The sequence below is a fragment of the Notamacropus eugenii genome, chromosome 2, assembly GCF_028372415.1.
Source record: "Notamacropus eugenii isolate mMacEug1 chromosome 2, mMacEug1.pri_v2, whole genome shotgun sequence".
NCBI classification, from domain to species: Eukaryota; Metazoa; Chordata; class Mammalia; order Diprotodontia; family Macropodidae; genus Notamacropus; species Notamacropus eugenii.
Window position 1 is genome coordinate 90,676,856 of NC_092873.1, and position 22,833 is coordinate 90,699,688.

At 42.9% G+C, this 22,833-nt stretch overlaps 1 protein-coding gene across 2 annotated transcripts in view; it reads right to left on the reverse strand.

Moving 5' to 3' along the window:
• The window catches only part of GRM4 (glutamate metabotropic receptor 4), a 326,723-nt gene that overhangs the window by 178,846 nt on the left and 125,044 nt on the right, over positions 1-22,833 (reverse strand). For both annotated transcript variants that reach the window (XM_072641785.1, XM_072641786.1), the window contains exon 3: positions 2,310-2,526. In XM_072641785.1, coding sequence (XP_072497886.1) covers positions 2,310-2,526 — 217 coding nt within the window. The remainder of the gene's footprint in view (positions 1-2,309; positions 2,527-22,833) is intronic.

Genomic DNA, 22,833 nt, shown 5'->3' on the forward strand with positions numbered 1-22,833 from the left:
GGGAAGCATACATTAAGCTATTTAGAGACCCAAGAATCAGCTGTCAGGAGGCTAGGGCAGGGAGGCTGGGAGGTGGGAGAGGGTTAGTCAGCATTGCTGGGAGTATGAAGGGGCAGGAAAGGGGATGCAGGAAGGGAGGATTCTGCCATAGCCAGGCCAGTCCCTGATCCCCTCTCCCTCCAGCATGGCTTATGGACTCCAGAGCAAACCCCTCTTCCCTTCCTCTAGGATCGCGTCTGTCCAGTATCTCTGCTGGAAGACCCCACTTGGGAAAAACTGTAAGAAGCTAAATTAATCTTCAGGGCTCCATCCCCTGGCACCCAATGCCCTAGAACCATATAGAAACACAGAATGGCAGAGCCAGGAGAGTTTTGTACAGACTGTAGAGTCCAGCCTCTGCTTGTCTCAGTTTCTTCAACTGTAAAATGGGGGTAAGAACAGCACCTACTTCATAGGGTTATTGTCAGCATTGAATAAAATAGAGTTTGTAAAGCCCTTAGCACAGTGCTGGGTAATATGAGGTGTTTAATAAATGCTTGTTTACTCCCCTATCACTCCCAATTCCACATCCAGCCAGCTGCTCATCCATCACATCCACAAAAGTCATCTCCCTAGCAGCCCTAAATACACCTCAATCAACAGCATCATCTACCCTTGAGGTGCCAGTCACCATACTAAATGCTAGGAATACAAAAGAGGCAAAAGACAGTTCTTGCCTTCAACAAGCTTAACCTTTTCCTTCTCCACTCCATATCTGAGAGGACAGAAACTCAGATGAAAAACAACCAGGCTCTCAGAACTTCATCTTGTTCCTCTGTTCATGTGTAAAAGCTCTGGTTGAAGATGGCATGGGACAGACCGCAAGAACCCTCAGTATGACATAGTAGCTAAAGAAGCTAAAAGGATATTAGATTACATTAACAGAGGTTTATGGAACAAAACCTGAGAGTCAACAGTCCCACTGCACTCTTAGTGCACCCCAGTCAGACCACATCTAGAGTGATGCGTTCAGTTCCCAGTGCCATATTTTCAGAAGTACACTGACAAAATGGTGACCAAGGGAAGCTGTTCCAACCAGTGAGAGGACTCTGAGTCATGCCATCCCAGATTGGTTGAAGGAATATTTAGCCTGAAGTAGAAACAATATAAGTAAGAAGATGAGAGCCGTCTTCAAATATCTGAAGAGCTACCAAAAGGAAAAGAGATAAGACTTAGTCTATATAGCCACCAAGAGCAAAACAAAGACCTCTGTGTGGAAGTTCAAGGAAGCAGATTTGGACTCCATTAGAGTTTTCTAATGATCGGAACTTTCCAATAATGGAATGGATGGCTTTAACGAATGCCCTATTATTGGAGGTATTCAAGCAGAAATGATATAACCATTGTAAAAGGGACTCCTTGGGGGAAGGGAAGAGGAGGTTAAACTAGATACTTATGGTAAGGGTTCTTGACCTGGAGATCAGAGAACCCTATAGATCTGAGTTGGGGGAGGGGGTTGGGTCCATGAACTTACACAGGAAAATAATCATATCTTTGTTTCACTAGAATTGGTTTCCTTTGTAATCCTATGTATTTTATTTTATGCATTTAAAAACATTACTCTGAGAAAGGATCCATAGGCTTCACCAGACTACCAAAGGGGTTCACAATACCCAAAAAGAAAAAAAAGGGTGAACCTTTACTATGGTCACTTCCAACTGGAAGATTCTATGAGTTCTAAGAGAATATCAGTTATTTTAAGACTTGGGGATGGAGTGGAATTAGATCTTTCCAAGTGTTCAACAGGCCACCATTGTGGAAGAAGGACTGAATTTGTTCTGCTTGGCCCCAGAGGGCAAAACATGGACAACTGGGTGAAAGTTGAAGGGTGGTGGATTTTAGATTGGTGTAAGGACATATATCCTAATAATCAGAGGGACCACAAATTGAAATGGACTACTTCAAGAGATGGTGGGTTTCCCCATCACTAGGGGATTTTGAGGGCAAGTTGGATGATTATCTTATCCAGGATCAATTAGAGGAGGTCCTGATTAGGAGCAGGTTGTGTTTGATCACCTCCAAAGTCTCTTCCAACTCTAAGAGTCTATAAGGAATCTGTCATCCGAGTATTTGAATATAACTATGATACATAAATATATTATCAAAAGGTTTCTCTCAAAAAACACAGGAACAAGAAAGAAATGTAAGTCCACCCACAGATGATGAGATTTTAACCACATTGGACGTTCTACTCCAAGTTCTTACCCCAAGTACCCACCCCCAAACACACATAGACACAGACACACACCCCCATGGGGCAACTGGCTCACCATCCTCACGGGACTTCTGGATGAAGGCCTCCACCCCGCTCTCGCCATAGCTGCCCTCTGAGGCCAACGTGGACACGTAGTTCCACTTGAGTGCACGGACGATGTCCACCATGGCCTGAGCCTGGTATGTGTCCGAGGGCACTACCCGGGAGAAGAAGTCATAACGGCTGTTGTCACTCAGGTCAGGAGCTGTGGATGCGTAGCTGATCTGAGGGATCTGGGGGGACAGAGAGAGATAACTACTAACTCCAGAGGCTAGAGAGAGGGGCCTCAACCCTGAACCTGACCACCCAGCTCATGACTTCTCCCAAACTCCCACCACCTCCCTAGGGCAAGTTCCCTTTAAAAAATGGATGCCCAGAGACGCCCAACATCTTCCCTGCCTGTGGTCCTTCCACAGGTCTGTTTTCCTCTCATCATACCTTAAGATCTTTGAGCTTATTCCAGTGTCTCCTGCCACTCAATAAGTCAGAAAAATTCAACAAGCATTTATTAAATTCCTACTACGTGCCAGATACTGTGCAAGGGAATTGGGGATACAAAAAAAAAACATGAAAACAATCCCTGCCTTCAAGAAGCTTATATTCTACTAATGGGTAGTGGTGAGACACAAAATATAAATCATTAATGACTACAGTAATCAAAAATGGCTCCCCCCCATAAGGTAAAACTTCAGAGATGATGAGCATTTTAGTCATGGGAAGCAAGCTATGCAAAAGGAGATGGGAGATGGAAGACTGAGTACAGAAAACAAGTAGGGCAGCTTAGCCAAGATATACATGAACAAGGGTGATAAGCAATAAGTCTAGTGAAAAAACAAACCTAAAAAAGTCCTTGCCCTCAGAGAGCTTCCATTCTGGGGGGGTAGGGGGGAATAAAATGTGTCTCTAGACACAATCAAATAATACCAACAAGGTAATTTTAGGAGAGAAAGAAAATCATCCACTAGGACGATCAGAAAAGCTCTCCCACCTCTACACTACTCCTGAATTTCAGGATCCTCATATGGAATACATGTCAGGTTAACCTGATACTCAGGGTAACAGTTAATAACTGCATTTGAATGTCCAGCTCCACCAAGACTTCTCAAGCCCCACCTGCTTCCTGTTGCTCCAGCCATGCCTGTTATATACATGTACACATGTTCTATTCATACCAGTCCCCTCAGCACTCGATATGAATAATAATAAGACAGCTAACATCTATATAGCACTTTAAGGTTTGCAAATCACTTTGCATGTATCATCTTATTTGATCTTCACAAGGCAGGTGTTTTACCATCCCCATGTTGCAGATGAGAAAACTGAGTCTCGGAAAAGTTAAATGACAGTGTGAAACAGTAAGAAAATAAATAAAGTCTTGGGATTTGGTATTTGAGGATGTAGGTTCAAATGCTAAGTTACCATTATCTGCTTGGTTTTTAGATAGTATAGTAGCAGGTAGAAAGATAGACAGACAGATAGATAGACAGAGGGAGTGAGTGAGTATTAGTCCAGAAGTTAGAATAGACTAGGCAGCTCTCTAAAAATGTAAGTTATTGAATGACTCTGGGGGCTCCCTATCACCTCCAGGATCATCTATAAAATCCCTCTGTTTGACTTTTAAAGGTCTTCATAACCTCTACACACACACACACACACACACACACACACACACACACACACACACACACACCCTCTTCAATCCGGTGCTGGAATGCTCTCCCTCCTCCTCTCACCATCTCACTCTCCTAGCTTCCCTGGCTTTCTTAAAATCCCAGCTAAAATCCTACCTTCTCTGGAAAGCCTTTCCTGACCCCTCTTAATTCTAGTGCCTTCCAGTTATTTCTGGTTTATCCTGTATATGGCTTGCTTGTAAATAATTGTTTGCATGTTGTCTCTCCCATTAGACTATGAGCTCCTTGAGAATAGGCACTGGCTTTTGCCTTTCTTTATACCCCCAACGTTTACCACAGTGCCTGGCACACAGAGACACATTTTTATTTTTATTTTTATCATGTTATTATGACACATTAATCTGCATTGGTGGAGGAACTTTCCTCACTAACAGTGATCTACTACACTAATGAAATCAGAGGTGAGGTCCTCCTTCCCACAAGGGAGAGTCTGTAAATTCTATAGCAGGGAGCAGGAAGGTGGTGTGATGACTAGAGCACTGGCCGGAGAGTGAGGCGGACCTGGGTTCAAACCTAAGCTCAGACACTTATTACCTGTATGACCCTGGACAAGTCACTTAACTCCCTCATTGTCTCAAAAAAATGACTTCCGTGTTGGGGCACCTAGGTGGCACAGCAGATAGAGCAACAGCCCTTCAGTCAGGAGGACCTGAGTTCACACACGACACTTAGTAGCTGTGTGACCTTGGGCAAGTCACTTAACCCTAACTGCCTTGCCAATAAATAAATAAGTGAATGAATGAATGAATGAATGAATTCTACAGCACAGTATGAACATACTCTTATCAGTCCCTACACAAACCAGGCCCCAATTATACAGCTTCACCACATCCCTTCTCCAAAAGAGTCCTGAAAATCTTTAACTTATGTAATGAGCTAGAAGAGTAAGCCCAAGAGGATTAGTTCCATTAACTAAGACTGTTTGGCCCTTACTTGGAAGCTGAGTGGCAGAAGGGGCCTTCAGATGTCAGTTCATCCCTCTGCCTGCAATCAGTAGTTGTTCTCCCATCCTCTGGCCAAATAGCCTCTAGAGAGAAAATTCCACCATCTCACAGCCCCCATTTCTAATTTCAGCTCCCTTCATCTAGTCTTGGTTATTTGAGAGGAATATACTATGAGAGTTGGAAGGGATCTTAAATATTATCTAGTTTAACACCTTCGTTTTAAAGAGAAGGAAAACCCAGGTGGATGGAATGACTAGCAGAAAAATCAGAGGTAGACCTTGGGTTCTTTGTTCAATTAATAAAAGGGTATAGGAACCCCTTCCACCTCCATCCCAGACCTTCAAATGTCACCAGTTCTACTGGGATTTTCCAGGGATGGTAAGGGACACACCCTTCCTTCTTCAGACCCCTGGCCAGCCAAGGTTGAGTCATTTCCTCTAAGAAGTCTTTCCTTGTTAGCCCCACCCCATTCTTCATCCTTTGAACTTATATGTGACCAATCCTTGGTTTACCAGGATGCTTAAGGGGAGGAGGAATAGGTTGATTTGGCTCACTGAATTTGCTTATGGGTTAACCCCCAAATTCTTTTATTTCAACTCCTCTTGTTAAAAGCAATTTACTGAAAGCTCCTAGGCATGGACCTCAGAGTGTTCAAGTATAGCCAATCAATCAACAAGCATTTTCAAAGTGCCTACTCTATACCAGGTACTGTGTTAATTACCAAGGTTACAAAAAAGGCAAAAACAGAACTTGCTTTTGAGGAATTCACAGTCTCACAGGGGAGACAACATGCAAACAACTATGTTCAAACAAGATAGACACAGGGTAAATTGGAGATAATCTCAGAGGAAAGGCTCTAGAATTAAGGGGAGCTTAATTAAGGATGTCTTGTAGAAGGTGGAATTTGGAGGCAGCTAGATAGCCTAGAGGATAAAGCCCTGGCCCTGGAGTCAAGAGGACCTTAGTTGAAATCTGCCTTCAGACACTTATTAGTTGTGTGACCCTGAGCAAGTCACTTAACTCCAATTGCCTACCCAAAATAAATAAATACAATATAAGTTAAAAAACAACAGAATGTGGGATTTAACTGAGTCAAGGAAGCCAGGAGGCAGAGATATTCCAAGCCTGGGGGTCAGTGAAAAGGCTAGAGTCAGGAGATGGAGAGTCTTGTGTGAGGAACAACATGGAGGTCAGGTTGTAAAAGGCTTGAAAGGGCAGACAGAGAATTTTATAGTTCATCCTGGAAGTAATATGGAGTCACTGGAGTTGGTCGTGTAAGAGTATAACATGGTCAAACCTAATTAAACGATGATGACTTTGTCAGGTGAGTAGAAGAGGGATGGGGAGAGACTTGAGGAAGACACAAAGTATGGGCAATAGTCCAGGTGGAAGGTGATGGGGGCCTACACTGGGTAGCAACTATGTGAATGGAAAAGGGAAGACATAGATGAGAAATGTTCTGAAGGTAGAAATGACAGGACTTGGCAATAAATTGGATATGTAGGGTAGATATGAGGAAGGAGTCATAACTCTGAGGTTAGGAGCCTGGGAGAATGGGAAGATGATGGTGCCTTCTACTATAACAGGGAAGTCCTATAATATAGGAATACTCTAAGTGGAGGAAGGACGGGAAGAAATAATGAGTTCTTTTTGGTACTTACTGAATTTGAGGCATATATAGGGTCATCCATTTTGAGATGTCCAAGAAGGGAATATGTGACTAGACATCAGGAGAGAGAATCTGAGAATCATTAGCACAGAGAGGATCACTGAATCCATGGAAGCTGACGAGATCACCAAGTGAAATAATAAAAAAAGGGAGGAGAAGAGGTCCCAGGATAGCCTAAAAGAAAGGTCTCATATACACCCAAATATTCACAGTGGCACTTTCTGTGCTAACAAAGACCTAGAATCAAAGCAAATGTCTATCGTTTAAACAAATTCTGATACAAGAATTAACAGAATATTGCTATGTCATAAAAAATGATAACTATGAAGAATTCAGAGGAGGATGGGAAGAAATATGAATCAGTGTAGAGTGAATTATGCAGAACCTGGAAAACAACATATAGAATGATTACAGCCACATAAATGAAAAGAAAAAACTAGATACGGAATGTGGTATAATTATAATACATTATGTGATTATAATATAATGTTATATTATAATAGCTTAACCCTGGAGAAAAGATAAGGACTTAAGCTTGCCACTATTCTTTGCAAACGTAGGGAACTATGAGTATGGAACTCTGTATATATTATGTTGATTAGTTTTACTGAATTGGTCTTTTTCCCCCAATTATGTTTTTATGCTTTGTTACAAGGGCTATACAGAAATTATATACATATGCATGCAAATTACATACAGAAATTAAAGTGATATAAAAACAAAAAAATATAATTTTTTAAAACTACTTAAAAAATCTTTGTAGGAGGATTAAATTTCCTGAGGAAGGAGAGGAATTGGAAGGGGAGTTCCAAAATCCAGAGCTGGAGAGGAAAGATACCTCTTTCATGACGCTTCCATCTCAACTCACTCTCCAGACTGATCTATTTTCTCACCAGCAGCCTTATCCCTCAGAGAGTAAGTACCTTTCTTCCTGGCCCCTGTTTTCCGGATCTCCTTTAAATTTTTCTTCCCCTGTTATGATGTAAGCTTCTTGAGAAAACAAGGACTGTTTTGCTCTTGTATTTGCATTTTGTACTGGTTCTTAGCACAGTGCCTGGAATATTTATTGTTACTGAGTTGTTTCAGTCTAGTCTGACTCTTCTTGACCCCAATTGGGGTTTTCTTGGCAAAGATACTGGAATGGTTTGCCATTTCCTTCTCCAGCTCATTTGACAGATGAGGAAACTGAGGCAAGGTGAAACAATGTGGAATGACTTGCCCGGAGTCACACAGCTAATTCTGAGGCTGAATTTGAAGCCATGAAGATGAGTCTTCTTGATGCCAAGTGCAGTGCTCTAATCTACTGTGCTACAATTGCTTAATAAGTGTTTTATCTATCTGTCTACCTGTGGGAAAGGTGGGGAGAAGAGTAGTCTGGTCGTACCTAATATGGGATAAACAGTCAGGCAATGCTAAGCTAGTTTGGATGCAGGCTTTTTCCAAAGAGAAAAGAGCAGGCCTAATCAGTACCAATATTCCTTTAAGATCTGCATCCCAGCTATCTCTGCATCCCAGGACCATGGGATTAGGCTGGGATGAGAAAACACAACCATCTCAATGCCTGAAGAACATCCTCTCTCCCCAGCACACACATTTTCTAGACGATGCCTGAAACTCCTTTAACAGAGAACCAAGCTGACCCAAGGGGTGGGGTTTTTTGCTCTGTCCTTAAGCAGCTTTCTTTTTCTTTTTCTTGTGGGTTCTCCTCTGTAACTGACTCTGTCTGTTTCCCTCTTTCATAGTCTTCTGTTTCTCTGTGTCTCTCATTCTCTGCTTCTGCCTCTCTCTGTCCCTTCTCTTTATCTCTCCTTATTTTTCTGTTTTTCCGTGTGTTTGTGTTCTCTTTTCTATGCTTTTCTATATGTCTCTCTGTCCCTTTCTTTTCTCTCCTGCCTCTCTCTGTCTCCCTCACATTCTCTAGGTTACTAATTCTTTCCATCTAACTGTTTGGCTCTCTCCAATTTCTTGGTCTCACCTCCCCCCCACCCCCCCGCCCCTTTTCCCTTGTTTCTCTCTCTTCTCTCTGCCTGCCTTTCTGCTTATCACTATCTTATTTCTTCCTCTCCTTCTCTTTGTTCCAGCCTCCATGGCTGTCTCCCCACCCTTCCTCTATGTGTCTCCATCTCCTCTGTGTCTCTCCTACTCCCCCTTTTCTCTCCCAAGCTCCCCCATCTCCCAGGACCATCATCACATTGTCTGTGAGCTGATGACCACTCCTCTGAATGCTAAGAGGATCCTGTAGCCGACTCTCCCTCCCTCCCTAGCTCCCTGCCCAGCGGAGAGGAGGGTTCCTCAGTGGGTAGGGGAGGTATTCTGAGGGCCCAAACACAGTGATTATTTGGGCTTCATTCTGGCTCGGCTCAGCGTTCCTCAGTCAATCTCTGCGGCCACAGCCCAGCAGGGAACGAGTGATACTTGTTTAACATTCTTCTCTCATCTCACAACTGTTCCTCACCAGCCGCAAGGAGAGGCCTCAGAGGAAGTGCTTCCTCCCCATCCTACTCTTGGTCTCTTCCATCTTCTTTCATCTCCCCATCTCGACTTCCTTCAAGCTTGGAATGCCCTCCCCTCCATGCGTAAGAGGCCACCTCATGCAGTGGACACTGAACTGGACTTGGAATTAGGAAGACCTTGGGTTTAAGTGCTGCTTCAGACACTCAGCAGCTATGTGACCCTGGACATGTCAACTAACCTCTGTGTAGAGGTTGAACTCCCTGGCCTCCTAGGACTTTACTAACTTTCTATGGATGACCCAGGGATCCCTCACCTTTGTTATCAAAGTCTTCTCCCTCCTTCAAGGCCCAGCAACAGCAGAACCTGCTTCAGGAAGCCTTCCCTCATCTCCCCACCCAGAAGGGCTCTCTCTTCCCTTAGGGCTCTCAGTGTACCTTGTGTACACTTCTCTGATGGCCCTTTGGATTAATTTGTAGAATGCTTTAAAGTACTTTCCAAAGCAATTTCCTTGCAACCGGCTTGCAGGGTGGGTAATGCAAGTATTATCCTACTTTAGCAGAGGAAACTGAGAGATCTGCAGAAATGTGACTTGGCCAAAGTCACACAGCCAGGATGCATCTGATGGGTCACTTTTGCTGACCTTTGGCCTGTCCCAAAGATGATCCGCATACTGCCTATAGGTGCATCTGAATCCATCTACGTTCCGTCCTTCACCTATTAAGAATATAGGGTACCTGAGGGACAGCTTCTTCTGCCATATTACGGTGCCTCTTACCTTCAAATTATACTTTGTCTGGCAGCTATTTGGTCCTTGATCCTAGGTCCAATCCCACCTCCACTACCATTAGGATACAAATAAGGAAACAAGAATTTATTAGGCCCTACTATGTGCTAGGTACCATGCCAAAGTCTTTACAAATCTTATCTCATTAGATCTTTACAACAACCCTGAGAGGTAAATGCTACTATTTTTCCCCATTTTACAGATAAGGAAACTGAGGTAGGTAAGTTAAGTGACTTGCCCAGGGTCACACAAAAGCATTTAAGGCTGGATTTGAATTGAAGTCTTCCTGACTTCAGGATTAATGCTCTATATGGTGGACCACCCAGCTGCCTCAGCCAATACCATTTTATTTATCTTTCTAGCTCCCCCAGGGCCTAACACAGTACCTTACTCAGAATCTGTTCTCAGTAAATGTTTGCTGAATAAGGGAGGGAAGCTCCCTCATTTCCTTAGTGACAAAGATGTCCAAGTTGTACAGCAAGGAATAAAAGCTGTCTCTTAGCTTCCAGCAACAAAGGGAGAAGCCAAGGATGTCTCTCAGAGTGCGTCTGAGTGTGTTTGTGTGTGTCTGAATCTATGAGCACACATGTGTGTCTGAGCCACTTAACTCCATGGTAAAGCACTTTGGTGGGGTGTGTTTCTTTTTAATTAAATTTTATTTTATTTTCAAACAAAGATCAGTCTGGTAAAACACTTTGCAAACCATAGTGCTATGTAAATGTTAGCTATTATTATCATGGAAAACTGTTCCCCGACCACAGATCACACTCCAGGCCCTGGCCAACCACGTGATTATAATTAGAATTATATTCATTATTATCATGAGATATTACATCTGGACAGCTCTTTACAATTTAACAAAGTGCTTTTATACCCACTCTCCCATTTGAGCCCCGAAACCACCCTATAGAGGTAGGGTATTATTATCTTGTTGTACAGATGAAGAAACTGGGGCCCATTTAACTAAGAGCACATGTCCCTTAAGTGGCAGAGCTGGGGCTGGACTCCAGCTCTCCTGACTCCCCTACATTCCACCTCAACATTGATGTTGTTGGCCACAAGGATTATGAGGTAAAAGAGCAGATCAGGGCAGTGCTTTCCCACCGAGGCAGAAGAAAAGTGGAAATTTATGTCCCATGGAAGCATGGTCCTCATATTGCCTGTAGGTGAAGCTGCATCTATATATACGCTTAGGATGTCCTGTCCTTCACCGACTGAGATCACAGGGTCCTTGTGGGACTGGAGCAATATTAAAGAAAAGGGCAACTCCCTTAGGCAACCACCCTGCTTTCTAACCCTCCTCTCTGTTTGTCTACTCTCCCACACACCCTCCCCCATTCTTCTTTCTCTCTCCTCTCTACTTTATTTTTCTCTGTCTTTGCCCCCCTCTCCCTTCTCTCTCTTGCCTCTGTCTTTGTCTATCTCTCTCTCTCTACCTTCTTTTCTCTCTGTCTTTGCCCCTTCTCTCTCTGTCTTTGCCTCCCTCTCTCTCTCCTCCTCCTCTCTTTTCTCTATCTTTGCCTCCCTCTCTCTTTGCCTCCCTCTCTCTTCTCTTCTCTTCTCTTCTCTCTCTTTGTCTTTGCCTCCCTCTTTCCTCCTCCTCTCTCTCTTCTCTTTCTTTGCCTCCCTCTCTCTCTCTTCTCTTCTCTTCTCCATCTTTGTCTGTCTCTCTCTCTCTATTCTTTTCTCTCTGTCTATGCCCCCCTCTCCCTTCTCTCTCTTAGCTCTGTCTTTGTCTCTCTACTCTCTCTTCTCTTTTTTTTCTCTCTGTCACTGTCTCTGACTACAGTGTACACTGTATCCATGGCCATGCTCCCCTCCTCTCCCACCTATATCAGAATGACAGATCCAAGAACCATCCTTGGCCACGCACTTAGAGTTTTTTCTCCAACAAGATCACAGCCATGTCTCCTTCCTTCTAGGTCCTCTGACACAGGACCACTTAGCAATGTTACTGTTCAGTCATTTTCAGTTGCGTCCCCATTCAGGGTTTTCTTGGCAAAGATCCTGGACTGATTGACCATTCCCTCCTCTAGCTCATTTTACAGATGAGGAAACTGAGGCAAACAGGGTTAAATGACTTGCCCGGGGTCACACAGCTAGGAAGTATCTTTGAAGTCAGGAAGATGAGTCTCCCTGACTCCAGACCTGCCACTCTATCCACCGCACTACCATAGCATAGATAACTTTGAATGGTGACTTATCTTTTCCTGGACATGTCCTTTCTCCTCTAGACTGTAAACTCCTTGAAGGCAGGAACAAGGCCTTTTTCAGTAAAAGATAATTACTGATTGATCCTTACTTTTCCCTTTTGAATTCCTAGTTTCCTTCAAAACTCACCTTGAGCACTGTGAGCTCCCCTCCCCTCAATGATCTTCTCTTGATTTTGTATAGAAATCTCAAGAGGGTCAAAGACAGAAAGGTCAAATTTCTCCTAGCAGCACTTTCTCTGGTAGCAAAGAGAAGGAAATCATCAATCATGAGGTGTTTGAGGACAGAGACTTTTTTGTCTTTGCCTTCATCCTTAGCATCTAGCACAGTTCCTGGTACAGATTAGGTACCTGGGGAGGAAAGGGAGGCATAGGGGGAAGGGAATAAGCATTTGCACATTCTATGTGCTGAGCACTTTAAACAAATATTATCTCATTTGATCTTCACAATCCTGGGAGGTAAGTTCTCCACATTTTACAGTTGAGGAAACTGAGGCAAATAGAAGTGAAGTGATTTTCCAAGGGTCACACAGCTGGTAAACATCTGACTCCAGACCCAGTGCTCTAACCACTTTGTAACTGAGCTGATCTTCACTTAAATATTTGTTGAATGACTGGTTGATTGAGTTAGAGAACCATTCAGACCAGTTCACAAAACAGATCTAGAAGAAACCTTGAAGACCTTATACAAGTTGTTACCCCCCTCCCCAGTTTGACAGAGAAAGCAAATGAGGCCCAGAAAGGGGAAATTATTTTCCCAGGTTGACACAACAAATTACTTTCTCAGCCCACAGTTGAGAAACGCCAAAGTTAGAGGCACAATCCAAAGCTATGAATCATTTTTCCTTTGTTTGAGCCTAACTGACCTTCAGTGAGGTTTGAACTCTCATTCTTACTCTGAAGATGTCTCATTCTCCTAAACTAATCCCAGACAAGCTGGGATATACCTAAAGAAATCATTGGTGTCACATCTCCACCTTTCCCCACATCCTGATAGCCAGCTATCATCAAGACTGCAAAGCACTTTGCATATATTTCATTTGATCCTCACAATAACCTTCTGAGGTATGTACTACAAACATCATTCTCATTTTACAGATGAGGAAACTGAGGACAAGCTGTGAAGCAACTTGCCCAGAGTCACAAGACTACATAGTCTCTAAGGTTCTTGCCACCTCCAATGTTCTCCTTCCTTCCTCTGAGTCATTAGGGTTCTTCCTGTACTCTTTGTTCACCCCCCCACTCTATACTGAGTGACCACGGTGGTCATGAGCCTCCAGTTACCAGTCCAGATAAATGGGCAAAGCACTAAAATTAAGATTAATTAAGTAATTTAATTAATTAATTAAAATTAAAATCCTCCATGGAACTGAACCTCACCTACTTCCAGTGACCTGGAAGGCCTTCAGTGAGTCAATCAGTTCAAATATTGGGGCACTGACACCCCAAACATCATTCTGGAAGCTGTGAGGGGCAATTCAATATTAGGAGAAAGAGGGCTGAGTTTGAAAAAAGAAAACCTGCCCTAAAACATTGGCTTTGCTATGAAATGAGACAACCATTCTGGAAAATCCTCACTCAGACAATTTATTAGCTGTGTGACCCTGAACAAGTCATGTAATTTCCCTGTACCTCAGTTTACCCGCATGAAAAATGTTTAGGGGGGTGACTGGACTCAACAGCCTATAAAGTCTCTTCTATCCCTATGATTGCAAATTTTTTTGAAAGTGGCTAAAATGTCTAACCCTTTTACCCAGAGATTCCAGGGAAGTCAAAGTCAGGGAGGTCCTACATCAATCAATCAATAACACCAAACCATTTCTAGCAGAACTTTTTATGTTAGAAAAGAACTAGAAATAAAGTCAGTATGAGAATAGGAATGACTAAATAAATTGTGGTTCTCGAATGTAATAAAGTTTGTTGTCATTCAGCCATGTCTGACTCTTCATGACCTTATTTGAGGTTTCCTTGGTAAAGATACTGGAATGGTTTGCCATTTCCTTCTCCAGTCTATTTTACAGATGAGGAAACTGAGGCAAACAAGGTTAGTAACTTGCCCAGAGCTGCACAGCTAGTTAGCATCTGAGCTCAGGAGGATGAGTCTTCCTCTGACTCCAAGACTGCACTCTATCCAGTGTAAAGTAATATTGCTGTGCTGTCAGAAATTATAAACAGGGAAGAATTCAGAGAAGCTTTGAAAGACATCTATGAACTGATGCAGAGTGAAAACAAGAAACCAACAGACACAGTAACTACAATGTCACTGAAACAAGGTAAATGGAAAGAATAACAACAAATACCCAATCCAAACACTGTATAGAGCATTCTATTGAACAAGCTTGGTCCAGAGAAGAGATTAAAATACACACACACACACACACACACACACACACACACACACACTTCTCACTCTTCTTTACAGGGTGATATAATAAGGGAATGGTTGTGAAACATTGTACATCCTGTCAATTACCAGCAATATCTTGTTTAAATTTTGCTCCATCGCTTTTTTCCACTTTCTTTTTACTCTTTGTTAGAAGGGCTGGCTCACTGAGAACAGGATTGAGGAGGGACATAGAAAAAAGAACATCCATAAATAAAACCTTTAATCCAATCCTGTCTCTGCCACTCACTTAGCTGTATAGTCATGGTCAAAATGTTTCTCCTCTGGGTCTCAGTTCCCTCTGCTATCAAATAAAAGGGGTTGGACCAGATGATTTCTAAGGTTCTTTCCCATTCTATACCCTGTGATAAGTATCTATGAGATATCCAGCGCAACCAGACAAGGGGCGTTAGGGCCAGAGCTGGGGCTGGGGCTGAGGCTGGGGCTGGAGCCAGAGCTGAGGCTGGTGAGGATTCTCTGAACTCTCTCCTATGGATGGGGCCAAAATAGGCTCCTGGTTTTTGCTGCTTCTGCCTCCCTCTTTTGATCCTCAGCTCTCAGGTGTGCACACAATGGCCCAACTCCTGCATCAGCTATTTTCTCAGATAAAAGGAGTGATGCTTTTAGGTACATGAAAGCTAGAGCAGTCAGGGAATTCACATTTCAGAAAAAGCAGGCAAGGGAAGGGAAGAAAGAACCAGCCTCTCCAAAGGGGCCTTTAGGCAGGGCCCAAGAAAAGATAGCTCAGCCTATCAAGTGCACCTCTCCTCAAACATGTCCCTGACGAGGTTAGCCTGGTCTAGCATGGACCCGTGATCCCAGACATGGGGCCAGAAGAGTCCTCTCACAGAACCCTCATGAGATGGGAGATTGAAAAGGCACAAAAATCAACCCCACCCCCATCATTGCATAATCCATTCTGCTCTCTTCTTTCCCTTCCCCCTTCTTTCCCATTCCTTTCTCCTCTCCCAAAGCAAAGTCATATTGCAGTTACCATTGTCAAGCACTAATTTAATCGTGTGTGTGTGTGTGTGTTTTAACAGGAGAGGCAATGAGTTGTCATTGAGAAAAGACCTGAAGACTTATCCAATGTCACAGAGGAAGTAAGCCTACAACACAGGACTGGAACCCAGCTCCTCTGACTCCACAGCCAGTGTTCTTCCCATTTCGCGTTTCCCTTTGCTGACTCTAGTTTTCTCAGCTGTAAAATGGGGATAATAATAACCAAGTTGGTGTGGGGCTCAAATGAGATTACGTTATAAATCGCTTTGTAAATCTCAGAGCCCAATATAAATGTCAGCTGTAGTTACAATTGTCTCCTTGCCTGCTTCTCTATCCGTTTCTCCTTTCCCCGCCTCCCCACTCTTTATTTCTTTTATAGTCAGCTGCCTCCAGCGCCCAAACTACTCTACTGCCAAGTAAGGAAATCTCAGGGTATAAGCAATACACCAATGAGAGAGTGCCAGGCACAAAGCTTCCCAGGACCCAGGGCAGCTTGACTCACTCATTCATTAATCAGTCTCTCAGTTGAAGCTAAAGGTGGGGAGAGAGAAGGGAGGATGGAGACAGGAGGAGACTGGAAGGTGCCATTCTTCAGGCCAATCCCCCTGCCCTCTGGCAGTTAGGAAGCTCTCCAAGCACCCCCAGACACAAAGTGGTCTGTCCTATTACAAACTGCTCTTACCCTGGCTCACTCCAGGGTATTAGCCCAGCAGGAATTCTCCTGTCAAATCCAATCTGTCACTGCCCACTTGTCAATTGCAAAACGGACACCACTGGGTAGCACAGTAGGTAGGATGCTGGACTTGGGGGGTCCAGAAGACCTGTGTTCAATTCCTGCTTTGGTTAGTTCCTAGCTATGTGACCTTGGGCAACTCATTTAAGGTCCCTTAGCCTCAGTGTCCCCATCTATAAAATGGGTATGATAACATCACTCTTATTAGGCTGTCATAAGACGATGTATATTAGGTGCTCTGCAACCTTAACTACATACATGCTACCTATGATTAATGCTAGCCTCTGTACTAAGTGCTTTACAAATATTATCAGGTCAGGAAGACCTGAGTCCAAATCTAACCTCAGACACTTAAAAACTCTGTGACCTTGGGCAAGTCGCTTGACCTCTGCCTCAATTTCCTCAAATAAAATGAGACTAATAACAACACCTACCTCACAGGGTGGATCAAATGAGAAAATATCTCCTGCTATGTAGTAAGCACTATATAAATGTTCATTCTCTTCCCCTTCTGTGCAGTACTGCCTCGTTCTCTGAGGGAAGATGAGATTTCTTGGTGTCATAAAAACATAGCTTTGGATTCAGAAGATTTGGCTCTGATGTTTGCCATTGGTCAAGTCACTTTCTTTTCTCTCAGAATCAGTCATTCGGTCAATAAACATTTGTACATCAGATCATTTGATTATAGGTCATAGGTGGAAAGGGACTTTGGAGGCTAATGGAGTCCAGATTTTACATTTTACAGATGAAGAAACTGATAAAGAATCATACAGCTAGAAAGTGTCTGAAGTATAATTCAAACTCAGCTTCCTCATCTATAAAATAAAGGGATAATAGTCTGGTCATTTTGAATTATGCCTGACTTTTCCTGACTGTTCTGGGGGTTCTCTCGGTGAAGATACTAGAATGGTTCGCCAATCCCTTCTCCGCTCATTTTACAGATGAGAAAACTGAGGCAAACAGGTGAAGTGACTTGCCCAGGGTTACACAGCTAAGAAGTATCTGAGGCTGGATTTGAACTCAGAAAGATGAGCCTTCCTGACTCCAGGTCTGGCACCCTATCTGCTGTACCACCTCACTGCCCCATAAGGTTTCTAAGATGTCTTCTTACTCTAAGTACTTGATTCTAAGATGGTGGTGGCTAGGGCTGCCTCCATTGAACAAGGACTCTACCCAAAATCTTCAGGGGGCTGCTGCTACTGTAGCTAGAAAAAAGGATGATTCTGCGCCCCTCCAAGTTGTCTGCTTCCCAGCAAAGAGAAAAAAAAGTTACCAGTTCTTTGCTCCATCTGAGTTTGGCTGGGAAATTGAAGAAGAAAATTTTTCTGTTAATGATCCTTTGTAACTCTTCTGAGGACCACGGGAGATGGAGAAACTGGGAAGCTTAGTCACTAAAAGTTTAGGACTGGCAACAGGAGTTAAGTTCAAACCCTACGTCGCAGACTTAACTGTCTGAGTGTCCATGGGTGTCCTCTCTGTGATTTTTTCCTCATCCCTAAACTAAGGATAATGATCCCTGCATTTTCTACCTCAAAGGGCTGTTTTGAGGCTTAAATGAAATTAAGGGAAGCTGTTACTATTCTCTATGTTAACGTTTATTTGGGGAGAGGCTGGGAGGCAGCTATCTAACAATTCTTAAATTGCTTCATTCAACTTCTGCAGATAGGCCCTCCTTCTCAGTACATCCCCTCGTAGGTCAACTCAAGCTCCATAGGGAAATGACCTCCAAAAAACCACCTGTCAGTCAGCCAGTCAATAAGTGTTCATTAAATTAAATTAATTCTATATGCCTGGCCCTATGCTAAGCTCTGGGGATACAAAAAGGGACAAAAAAACAGTCCCTACCCTCAAAGAACTCACAATCCAAAGAGAGAGACGACAAATACACAAACAAGCTATTTTGTTGTTGAAACATTTCAGTTGTGTTCGACTTGACCCCGTTTGTGGTTTTGGTGGCTTTTGTGGCAAAGATACTGGAATGGTTTGCCATTTACTCCTCCAGCTCATTTAACAAAAAAGGAAACTGAAGCAAACTGGTTATACAGCTAGAGTCATCCAGCTAGTAAGTATCTGAGGTGGAATTTGAACTCAGGTTTTCCTAACTTCAGACCTAGTACTCTCTCTACCGAACCACTAAGCTGCAAGCTACAGACAAGATAAATAGGAAGTAAACAAGAAAAGGAAGGCAATAGAATTAGTTTTAAGGGGGCTTCCCTTAGAAGATAAGATTTTTGCTGGGACTTGAAGGAAGCCAGGGAAGGTAATAGGTGGGAGATGAAAAGGGAAAGCATTCCAGGTATGGGGTTCAGTCAGAGAAAACATAACTGGCACCTCTGGCCTCAGTGCCTCAAACACCAATATTAATAGCAATCTTTTGGTTATCATAGGATCACAAGATCATAGACATAGAACAGGAGACGTGAGGCATCATCTGGTCCTAGCATACCGCCTCTCAATTTTACAGATGAGAGCAATGAGGCTTAATACAGCTAAATGAGTTCCCGTGATCATAGAAGTAGTGAGTGCTGACTTGAATTCAGGATGTTTGACTCCAAATTCAGCATGATCTTGGTTGGTTTATTAATTCTTAGCATTCGTTTATTTTAAATTTTGAGTTCCAAATTCTCTCCTTCCCTCCAGCCCCTCCCCCACCCATTGAGAAAGCAACGATATGATATCCATTATACGTGTGAAGTCATCAGCATGATCTCATAATAGCCCACATTTCTCAAGAACTTTCTACTTTACAAAATGTTTCCTTCCAAAATCACCCTATGAAGCAGGCAATGGAAATAAAAATGTAGAACAGTTTGTCAGGAATAAGGATAGGAACTAGACATGTGATGTCTACAATATAGGGAGCTCTCAGAGGACAGAATGTCTTCTGCCAATGCAAGTTTTCATCTTCTCTGCCACTGTCAGGCTCAGAGAGTCACCTAGAATAGAGAGAGTTTACGTGGCCTGCTCAGGGTCATGCAGATAATAAGTTATCAGAACCTAAGTCTCCCTGGGTACATCTCTTGCTCTCTCCATTACATCAGGATGTCTCAGACAGATAGAGATAAGTAGATAGACAGATGTATGGTACATATATGTATGCATGTACATATGTATGTTACATGGAGAGAGAGAGAGAGACAAAGGGAGAGGGAGGGAGAGAAACAGAGATAAAGACAGAGACAGAAAGGAAGGAGGAGAGGCATGTGAAAACAGAATGGGTATAAGTGGAAAAGGCCTCCTCACATTCAATAATCATTACCATAATGGCTAATTTAAGTCATGCTTTAAGGTTTGCAAATAGCTTTCCATTAATTATCTCATTTAAAATTTAAACAAAACTATAAGGATCCCAATTTTATTGATGAGAAAAGTGAGGTTCAGAGAATTTAAGGGACTCGCCTGAGATCATACAGCTAGTAAGTTTTCTGAAACAGGATTCTAACTCAGGTTTTCTTGACTCCATGTTCTATGTTCTATCTGCTATGCAAATAGTATCACTGCCATTTCCCAGATAATGAAACTGGGGCTCAGAAAGGTCAAGGAATTCAAGGTCATTCAGTGAGTGCATTTGTACAGCTAGTGAACTTATTCAGAGTGTCTCAGGTATGATTCGAACCCAAGTCTTCCCGACTGAAACTCTACATCTATCCAGTGTAAGTACAAGGTATCCCAAAAGTCTTCGTGCAGTTTTAAGCCACTAAAGCTTTAATACATTTAATAGGGAATACCCTGTATTATTACTGCCATTTCACAGATTAAGAAATCAAGACTGAGGAAGTCAAGTCAAGTCAAATCAACAAGCATTTATAAAGCGCTTGTTTTGTGTGTTCTCAGTAAGTACTGTTCCAAGCACTGAGACTATAAAGGCCAAAGGCAGTTCCTGTCCTGAAGGAGCTCACATACTAATGGGTAGTTGACATGTAAATAGCTAGGCTCATACAAGACATATTTAGAAGAGATGGAGGGCCATCTGAGAGGGTTAGGTATCAGCAGCTGGGAGACTCTGAAAGGCCCCCTACCAAAGATGAGACTTGAACCGAATCTTGAAGGAAACTGCAAAAACCAAGAGGCAGAGGTGCAGAAGGTTCCAGGCTTGAGTGACATCCAAGCCAAAGGTATGGAGACAGAAGAGATGGAGAGTTGTGTTTGTTCAATGAATAGTAAGTAGTCCATTGAGGCTAAATGATAAGAGTGTGTGGACAGGAATAAAGTCTAGGAAGACTGAAAATGGAGAAAGGACCAAGGTTATAAAGAGCTTTCACTATCAAACAGAAGAGTAGATATTTGATCCTGGAATTAATAGAGAGCCAGTGAAGCTAATGAAGCAGGAGAGAGGACATAGTCAAACTTGATGCTTTATGCATAGTCTATGCCTTAGAAAAATCATCTTGGCATCTTAGTGGAGGATGGATAGGAAAAGACTCAGGTAGTTAGAAGTCTACTGAAATAGTCTAAGCTAGAAGTGATGAAGGCCTAAAGTAGGACTGTGGTCATATGAATAGAGAGAAGGGGATACATGAAGGATGTGATGGTGGAAACAAGGTTTAACTAAAGCTTGGATATGCGGAGAGATTAAGAGTTAGGAGTGAAGACTGACCCCAAGGTTGTGAATGTGGATGACTAGGAAGATCATAGGGTCCTCAACAGTAATTGGGAAGTTTGGAAGAAGGGAGAATTTGGAGGAGGAAAATAATGAGCTCTGGTTTGGATATGTTGAATTTGAGATGCCTATAAGACATCTAGTTTAAGATGTCCAAAAAGCACCTGGTGACATAGACCTAGAGTTCAGGAAAGAGATTAGTGCTGTATATATATATATATTTGGAAATCAGATGCAAGGAGATGATAGGTGAACTCATAGAAGCTAATGAGATGATGAGGTAAAATAGTATAGGCCAGAGGTGGGGAACCTAAGGCCTTGAGGCCCCATGTGACCCTCTAGGTCTTCAAGTGTGGCCCTTTAACTGAATACAAACTTCACAGAACAAATTCCCTTTAATGAAAGCATTTGTTCTGTAAAACTTGGACTCAGTCAAAAGGCCACGCCCAAGGATATAGAAGGGTACATGTGGCCTCAAGGCTGCAGATTCCCTACCCCTAGCAGGTAGGGAGGATCCAGTCCAGAGCCTTGGGGGACATCCACAGTTACACAGTGTAACATGGATAACAAACAAGCAAAGAAGCCTTGAGAAGACAGATAGAAGGACAACCAGGCTAAGGGCAGTGTCATGAAAACCTAGCAAGGAGAGTGTTTAAGAAGAGGTGATCAATGGCATTAAATAGTTCAGAGAAGCTAAAAAGGATGAGGACTGGGGGACAAGAAAGGCAATTAGTCTTGGCAATCAAGAGATCATTGGAAACTTGGAAGAGAACAGTTTTAGTTGAATGACAATGATGACATTGGAAGCCAGAATGAAGAGAGTTTATAGACGCACTGGGTGTAGGTAGCTCCCTAAAAAGTCTAGGCAGAAACATGACTAATGTGAAAATGTGTTTAATAAGAATGTATGTGTAGAACCCATATAAGGTTACATGCTGTCTTGGGGAGGGAGAGAAAATTTAAAACTTATGGAAGTGATTGTTGAAAATTGAAAACAAATAAAATAATAAATTTTGGGGGGAAACTCTAGGTGGAAAGGGAAGGAAAAATACAGAACAACAGCTAACAGGAATGGTAGGATCAAGGGAGGAGCTTTTATAGATGGGGGAGCCATGGGCATGTAGGTAGCAAGGAAGTAAACAATAACTGGGGACTGAATAAAGGAAAGACAGATAGTAAAGATGAGAAAAAAGGGCAATCTAGTAGAGAAGTCCAAGGGGACGGGATCAAACATGCACATAGAGGAGAAGGTTGCTCCTCCATCTAAGACCAGAATGAAGGAGAGAATGGGGAGGGGAGAAATGTTTGATCATGTGAGATGAGAAGGGGAGAAAAGGGAAGAAGGTTTCAGAAAGCGGTCTCAAGTTTTTTTCAGGGGCAACTGAGACAAAATCCTCAGATGTGGTGTGGGGAGAGGGTATATGGGAGGCTTGAGGAGAGATGAGAAAGCATGGAACAACCACAGTGGAGAATGGATGGCAAATGGATTGGCTAGAATAGAAGAATGTTTGCCTTGCTGCAGTGAGGGCCCAGTTAAGATGAGATAGCATACATTTTTATTAGACCCAGTCAATGTGGTTTCATGATTTCCTCTGGCTCCTTTCAGCAGCACATGAATAGGAGTGAAAGAGGTGGATGGTTAAAGTAATCTGGGATTGGATTGAGATTTTACAAGATGTGGTCATCAATAGGACAAGGGGTTCAATCATGGGGGATAGTGTAGAGTTGGGCTGTTTCACTAAGGGGGCAAGACAGAGAACAGGGAAAGAGTGTAACCAGTGCAGGGGTGATGGCCCGGAAAATAACTGAAAGATGGAGGGAATGAGGATCACAGTGAGTTATCTTGCCCAGGTCACAGCTCGACAAGAGGCAGAATCAGGACTTTCAAAGTGAGAGCTATCAGAGCTGGAAATGAACTCAGAGACTCCCTCGTCCAACCTCTTTATTTTATAGGGGGGGAAATGAGTTTTCAAGAGGATAAGTGTCTTGCCCGAAGGTCACATTTGTAGTAAGTAGCGGAGCTGAGATTTCAGCCCAGATTTTCTTATTCCCCATCCAATGTTCTTTCTA